Source organism: Dromaius novaehollandiae, chromosome 15, assembly GCF_036370855.1.
Source record: "Dromaius novaehollandiae isolate bDroNov1 chromosome 15, bDroNov1.hap1, whole genome shotgun sequence".
NCBI classification, from domain to species: domain Eukaryota; kingdom Metazoa; phylum Chordata; class Aves; order Casuariiformes; family Dromaiidae; genus Dromaius; species Dromaius novaehollandiae.
In genome coordinates this window covers 16,760,897-16,768,764 of record NC_088112.1, presented here as the reverse complement: position 1 = coordinate 16,768,764, position 7,868 = coordinate 16,760,897, and the positions used below count along the sequence as shown (strand labels likewise).

Sequence of the window (7,868 nt, the reverse complement as noted above, 5' to 3'; positions counted from 1 at the left end):
CCGCTGGGGCCAGCCTGGGGCTCTGCGCCACCGCGGCACCAGCACCCTCTCCTCCGGCACCCGTCTCGTCCCCGGCGCCCTTCCCCTCACGACCGCCGGGGTTTGCTCCATGCCCATAGCACGGGTGATGCCACGGCATCCTTATTCTCTCCTTTTTCAGGTCCTGAAACCTTCCATTTTGGGGTCCAGATTTAGCCGTATGGGTTTGCCCCAAGGGTCCGTCGACCCTGACCCCGGCCCGTGGCACCCTCCCAGCTTCGGACATTTTTGTGCCTGTCTGACCCCCCCCAGCGGAGTTTTCTCCCAAGTATTTTTCTACTTTCTGGAGGTTTTGGCCGGACTGTCCCTGGCGCTGGGAGAGCAGCGTGAGCGAGCCCCCGCCACTGCGGGAGAAGGGAAAGGATGGCTGCTGCACGGCCTCCCGCAGCCCGCCAGGGAAGGGATTGCTTTTGGCAGGCAAGATTGGTCTAGTTCCCTTCCAGGCTGCCGTGGAAGGGTTAAAAGGAAAAGAAAAGGCTCTAACCAGACAAAAATAGGGAGAAATCTTTGAGAGAAGAGAGAGAAGGAGGAGCGGAGAGAGGGAGAGAAGAAAGGAGGTGGAAGTGGAGGAGGACAGCAAGTGGCTGAGTGAGGAAGAGGAGGGGGAGGAGGAGAAAGGTCTAATGGCTTTTCCATTAATTGCACCATTACCCACTTTCATTCCCACCTTTTCCTTCCCGCGCTCCGGCCTCCCGCCCCGTGCCCCGGTGAGACGGGTCCGACTGCAGCCTCCCTGCGGGGCTGCGTGAATCCGTGCGCTCCCGCAATAGCGCAGGGTTGCACGGGCCCTGCTTTCCCCCAGGGCCCTATTGCACCGGTGACCCCCGGACTCCCAACCCCGCCTGGGAGCGGAGGCGATGCTGGCTGAGGACCCCGTAGGGAGCTGTGGTGCGAAGCCCCTTCGCGGGGCTCTGGCTCTGCCCAGAGGTTTCTCCCACCCCGCTGAGACGTGCCTCCTCGGGAAGGGTTTCTGCCTTGCCAGCCTCTTCCCTACCCGGCTTTTTCCTTTTCCATCAGCGGTTTCCTTCCCTGCGGAAGAGGGGGGGTCAGGGCTTGGAGTGCTGAGGATGCTCTGCATTGCCACTGACGTTTTCCCAAACAGGAACTGTCGCTTCGCTGAACTCCCCATTTCTTGGGAAAAACATGAAGCAAAGCAGGTGTTTCGGGGGGAACCTTTCCCACCCAGGCCTGGGAGCTGGTGCTGGTGGTGGTGGGGGGTCTCTTGCTACCCCAGGGAATGGGGAGAGGTCGCAGTCCTCTCCCGGAGGTCTGGGGATCCCCTTAGGAAAGGCCACCACGGTCTCCTCTCCAGGCTCTGGAGCTCCCGGCAGGCCCCTCTCTGCTGCTGTGCTGGGCTCTCGCCGCCTGATGGAGACCTTCCTCCCGAGCGCCTCCTCGCCATCACCCCGGCTGCCTCGCCAGAGATGCCTCCTGCTCTCCCCCACGCACCCTTGGGCTCGGCGCGCAGCTCTCCCGTTTCCGCATCCTGGCTGGGTGGCAAAGGGGGAAGCCGCGGGGCCTCGGCTGCGCCCTTCCCCGTGGGGACGTCCCCTCGGCTCAGCCCCCCCGGCCGGGGCGCTGCGTCCTGCCCCTCCGGCTGCGAGGCACGAGGTGGGCGACCGCCCCGTGGGGCTTGGGGACGGCTCAGCCTTCAGTGAGGAGCAGCGTTTCCCTGGGGGGCTGCGGCAGGACCCCCCTCCTCCCGGGGACAGGCCTTATACGGGCCGTGCAGAGCCTGCAGTTATAGCTCACATGCAAAACAAGCAGAGCTGCGAATTACATATTGCAGAGATCCCAAAATTACTGGGACAGTTTCACACGCAAGCTGGGGTCTGGGGGATGCTCAGTTGATGTCCTCTGGAAAGCTGAATTCTTGGTTATTTTTAGATAAGAATTATAAATACCATGGCAAGGAGAACAGATTTACATTTAAGGTTGTGTTTTTGAACGTGCCCTGTCCCTGCGGGCCCATCGCTCCCTCCTGCTGCCCCCCAGCAGCTCGGCTTTGGTGGGGAGGGGACATCCCCAGGGCCACTTTTTCCCTGGACACCAGGGTCTGTGGCCAGAGACCCATGGGAATAGACCTTCTTCGGGCAGGATGGTGGGTGCATGGGACCTCTACCAGGTGCTGTGTGGCTCTCTTGGGCCATCGCTTTGCCCTTCCACACTGGCTCTGCTCTGCTACGGGGAAACCTCACATCCTCGAACCCCTGGAAGGGGAGAAGATGTGACTACCTCCATGAAATACAGCCCCCTTATCCGGAACATCCTCTCCCCAGCCTGAGTTACCCACAGCATCTGCTCTCCTTGCTGCTCTCCTGCCAGGACAGCTATATGGAGACGTCCTTTCCTGCCTCAATGACCCCATATGCATCCTCCTTCCCCATCACCTCCGTGGGAGTCTGCCCCTCGCTCGGCTCCCGGCCCAGGGTTTTAAGTAGACTTTGGCTTGCACTGATTTTTCAAGAGCGGGAGGGAAGGAGCGAGGAGAGCTCTCAGCTTGTCTGTGTAAACAGATCTCCTTGGTGCGAACATCGCCGGCAAGGCAAAGAGCTCCACAGCCAGTTTGGCAGCGTCTCGCCCACCGGCTGCCTTAACCCCTTTGCAGCCAGAGTTTACAGGCACCCAAAGGGGCTTGAACAGTGAGAAAACAGGTGGTTTTGGCACATCATTTCGTTTCTCCCCATGCCCGGAGCTGCCCTGTGCTGTGCTATCTTGGGAGCCACCAGTAAGCAGTGGTGGGATGGGGCTGTCCCGGAGAGGCGGCGAGGTGTCCCTGCTTGCTCCGTGGGAGGCAATGGAGGGAGAGCGAGCACGGCTGACCGTCAGGCCAGGCCGCTGGAGGAACACGTATGGCCTCCTCGCAGCAGCTTCTTCAGATGATCCCCTGCCGTTTTCCAGCCCTGACGTCCTTGGATGCAGCCTCGGAGCTGGGAGAGGCAAATTCTGTGAAGGGGCAAAGCTCTGCAGAGGCATCTGGGCGCGAACGGGGCTCAACCACATGGCAACAAGGAAAGGATGAGACAACCGCTCTCCTCCCACGAGGCGCGCAGGACAGGCTTTGCGCTCTCCAAGCACCCAGACTTTTCTGCCTACTTTCCTTCTTCCTTTTCATGGACCAAGATTCTCATGACTGTTTCTTTTTGTTAAAATTCAGAATGCAACATTTTTATTAAAAAAAACCCAAAAAACAGATCCAAAACCATGGCTACACTGGCTGACCAAAACTGGCGTCAGCCTAGGAACAGTACGCCAGTGATTGGAAACTAGAAATAAAACAAGACAAGACTAACATTTTCATCAAGATATTAGTAAAACTGAAGGGAGAAAAATCGAACATGTTTTCACGGAAATTTCCATTTTTTTAAAAAAATAAAAGAAAGACTAAACTTGGACACGTTTACATAAATATGGAAATGAAAACCGTTTCCCGAGCCTTGTCGCCACCCCACGGCCAGCTCCAGTCTCACGCTGCCCCGCTCCCCGCGGCGAAGCATTTTCCCACGGCAACCCCCTTTGCTGGGACTCGGCGTCTGATCTCCGTGTCAGACTTCACCCTCCTTCCCTCTCCCGCACAGCCTCCCTCGTAGGCCTCCACCCAGCAAAGCGTGGATAACGCGCTTAGCTTTAAGCATTAAGTCTCTTCTTCTTCAGCAAAGCATTGATTTATATTCGGCAACCGGTTGCTGACGTGCTTTGCCAAGTGGCAGCCGGAGCTGAACTCCGATTGCCGATGGGGAAACCAACGGCGGGTGGCCTGGGACCGAGCTCTGCCTTTGGTTGAGGTAGTAAAATTAAAGGATGTGACTCATCTCCCCGTGGTTTGCTTCGGCCAGGCGGTGACTGCAGGACACGTACCGGCAGGCGATGCTATGTGGCCAGAGCCACGTGGAGCGACTTGCTAAGTGCAGTGGGGATGGAGATGGGGAATCTCCGAGGCTGGGGGGTGGCCCCGAGGCTGATGGAGCAGCCCTGGAGGCACTGAGTGCCCCCATGAAATCTGCCTTTAATTCTGTCCTAGGGGACATGTCCGTAGGGCTGGACGGAGGGCTGACGGGGCAGTGTGGCGACTGGCGTGCAAAGAGCAGGTGGAACAGGCAGATAGACAGACAGACAGACAGACAGACAACCATGCTCTGGCTTTGCAAACTCCTTTCCATCTCTACAGTAACAGGGCCTCCTGTATTATGCCTTGCTGTCGGCTTTTTTTTTTCTTTGTTTCTGTAGAAAATCCCAATTCCCCCAAATAATCCAGCTAAGAGTAAAAAAAAAAATACAAACGTGTCATTGCATTCTCTTCCCATCCCCATCCCTCTCTCTCACACACAGGGCTTGAAAGCACACTGAAAGGTATTCAGTGTACGTTCTGCCAATTGTCACATCTTTCAATGACAGATTTTAAATGAATGTTTTTTTGCAAGGGAGAGAGAGGAGAAAAAAAAAAAAAGCCCACACTGCTCATCCAAGAGCTGACAAGTCCTAACGGGCCTCATTTTCCAGAGACAAAAATAACTATTTTCAAAATTCACAGCAGGGCCTTCGCCTACACACGCTGCACCAAGAGAAACCTGTGGGGAGAAATGTAAAATACATTGTGTAAATGGAAATGCACCATGCATCCAAAATGCTTTTAAAGCTATTTACCCTCTTTCATCCTAGCCAGCTCTCATCTGAGTGCACATACGCACACTCACACCCTGCTGAAAGCGCGGGGGCATGGCACTTCACTTGCTGCCTGAGCTTGCAAGATGCCTGGCCCCAGACAATTGCATCGCTTCAAACCCCATGGAAGGCAGATGGGGAGGTATTTCCCCCCACGCATGTGCTCCTGGGAGAGCTGCACCAATCTGCAGCAAAGGGACACAGTGGGCACCTCCACGCACATGGGTGGGTTGAGCAAAGAAAGACAAGCGAAGGAGTGTGCAGCTCAGCAAGGCAGCAGTTGGGGTGACCCTACTTCCCTGTTCCCCTACAGCTTTAAAGTCCTGAATCTACAGAGCAGCGTAAATGACCTCCGCAGAGACCTCCCTGAGATCTTCGCCAGGCTCCACGTTCAGCAGCAAGGCATTGGGTCGGAGACGGCTCTCGCACAGAGAGGGGGCAACCAGGGGTGGCTGGCTGGTTGCATGTGCAGGATGCCCAGGCAGGAGCGTGGCTGCACGGATGCATAGCAAAGAATTCATGCGTGCCTATGGCCTTGCTCCTCAGGGATCTGGCCAGGCGTAGGTGTGGAGGAAATGGGTCTGCTGTATAGCTGGGGCATGTCAAGTCCACCAGCGCTCGGGGCAAACCTGCCTCCCAAATGCAGGGCTATGCAGAGCCAGGTGTCCTCTGGGCACCTTGGGGGCCTATTTCCAGCTACTCCACAGGTCCTCACTGCAGCTGGCCACAGACCCCCTTGAGTCAGCAGAGAGAAGTCATGGCATTGCGCGAGACCCCTGTGGCAGGAAGGCTGAGACCAGCCTCAGCAGTCTCAGGTCTGTCATCCGTGAGGCAGGAATGTCTGTCCTTGTATGAAGAGATACAATGGGGAAATGCTGTGGCTGTGGGACTGGGGGAGGCCCTGCAAGTTCCAAACAAGGCAGATGCTCGGCAGCACTTAGAAAATCAGGAACACATTTATAAAGAGAAAGAATGTGAGAAAACCTACAGTCAGAAGAGCCAAGTCTGGCCAGCCCCTCCGAGTCACCACCCCAGGGCCCCTTCACACTGTTCCCTCTGCTGTTGCAATGGCCAACATTGAAAGCTTGCAACTGCCTGCACAGTCCTGAAGAAAAGGGTGTCTCGCTTTGGAAGGAGCTGTGCACAGGCCAACCCAGCTCAGCGGACTCATATATCACTGCTCAGCACTGTGGTTGAGCCTGCACCACTTTTCCTTGCCCGCGGACCCATCTGGCCCTCCATGCGGCTGCTGGCCCAGACAGAGAGGAGAGGCGTTTTGGGGTGAGCATGCCCTGACGCAAGGCAAAGCAAGAGGGTGCTGGCTGCCTCTCTGTCCATTATTCTCCCTCCCGCTATCCACCCTGCGGCTCAGCTCATCTGGAGCTCCACCCTGGCCAGGCTGCGTTGCAATGCTGGGGGAGTCTCCCGTCAGATGCGGTTTGACATGAGCCTGGTGTTCAGCTTGCGGAAGAAAGAGCGCAGCTTGCAGATCTTGCACTTCTTCTTCTTGTTCCTATTCTTCAGGGGCTCCCCGCCCCCTTCCCACTCATCCACGTCATCCTCGCTGGCCCAAGGGCCCCAGGCACCGCCGTTGAAGTCTGGGTGAGCCCGGGGGTTCTCAGCGGGGTACCGCACCGGGATGGCTGTCCGGTTGTAGTATACTAGCCTCATCAAGAGAGCCCTGACGACATCTGGGCGCTGGTCTGACAGGTCGTAACGCTCATAGGGGTCGGCGGTGATGTTGAAGAGCCACACGGACTTCCTCGGGCCGTCAGTGAGCCGCTCCAGGTTCCACCAGCTCCCCGGGAAGTTGGTCAGGGTCTGAGGAGGGATCCAGTCGCTATAGCCTGGGTCCCCAGTGAGGAGTTTCCACTCCCCAACCCGGATGGAGGCCTGCACAGCCGTGTTCCAGATGCCGAAGCCGTCCTCCAAGGAGCCGTACTTAGCGTGGTTGTACAGTGGATCGATGTTGTGCAGAATTTCGGTTCGTGGGGACTCCTTGCCCTCACTGATGGCTGGCCACACATTGTAGCCATCCAGGCCTGGGACATTGCTCAGGTTGCCCCTTGCCAGGCTCACCAGAGTCGGGTACCAGTCCGTGATGTGAACCAGGGCCCAGCTGGTCCGACGCTTGCGTTTGATCAGGGGACTGTGGACAAAGCCGATGCCACGGACTCCCCCTTCCCAGTATGTCCCTTTGCGGCCTCGTAGTGGCCAGTTGCTTCCCCCCGAGAAGGTCTGCCCACCGTTGTCTGTGGAGAACACAATCACGCTGTTGTCGTAATAGCCATACTTCTTGAGGGCCCAGGTGATGTTCTTCACCGCCTCGTCCATGCACGTCACCATGGCAGCGTACTTGCGGCGAGCAACGTTGCCCATGGAGCGGTAGCGGTAGATGTACTCTTTGGGCGACTGCAGAGGTGTGTGCACCGCTTGGAAGGCCACGTAAATAAAGATCGGCTCCTTGGGGCTGTGGGATGCCAGGATCTTGCTGACGCGCTGGGTGTAGAGGAAGGTGGAGTACTTCCCACTCTGGTCCCAGGCCACTTTCTCCCCTTCGTGCAGGTCGTAGCCACAGACGCCAGGCCCATCACAGTTGTCGTAGGTGTAGTAGTCCACATTGCCTGTCAGGGAGCCCAGGAAGGTGTCAAAACCCCGGCGGGTGGGCAGGCATTCCTTCTTGTAGAAGCCAAGGTGCCACTTTCCCACCATGTGCGTGGAGTAGCCGGCTTCCTGTAGCTTCTGGGGCAAGGTGACCTGGTCGAGGGGCAGGCAGTTGGGCTGTCGAGGGCGGATGATGGAGTGCTGCAGGCCTGTGTGGATCTGGTACCTGCCAGAGAAGAACCAAGAGGAATCAATGATGATGGGGAGCAGCACTGGGGGGGGACATGACAGCACTTTGTTTATGGGAGACTCCAAATGCACACAGCTCTCCAGGTCAGTCAACCCAGTCCCATGGAGCAAGCTCCATGTCAGAGACAGGGAACTCCTTGTCCATCCAAAAGTATCAAAGAAAGTTCAACAAAAGAGAGGAGGCTCAGCAGACATCCCTAAAGCACATTGGGCTGCTCTCTCTTCAAAACCTGGGATGCCAGCAGCAGTCAGTCCTGCAGATGCCAGCCCAAGAGAGCTGGCTGGGCTCTTTGCAAGGGCTGAGCAGGACAAGC

The 7,868-nt window shown here is 57.2% G+C and overlaps 1 protein-coding gene across 2 annotated transcripts in view; it reads right to left on the bottom strand.

Moving 5' to 3' along the window:
- Positions 1–3,328: 3,328 nt before the first annotated feature.
- ARSI (arylsulfatase family member I) overlaps positions 3,329–7,868 on the bottom strand; it is a 34,505-nt gene continuing 29,965 nt past the window's right edge. For both annotated transcript variants that reach the window (XM_026122674.2, XM_064521046.1), the window contains one exon: positions 3,329–7,531. In XM_026122674.2, coding sequence (XP_025978459.1) covers positions 6,130–7,531 — 1,402 coding nt within the window. In that variant the 3' untranslated portion in view covers positions 3,329–6,129. The remainder of the gene's footprint in view (positions 7,532–7,868) is intronic.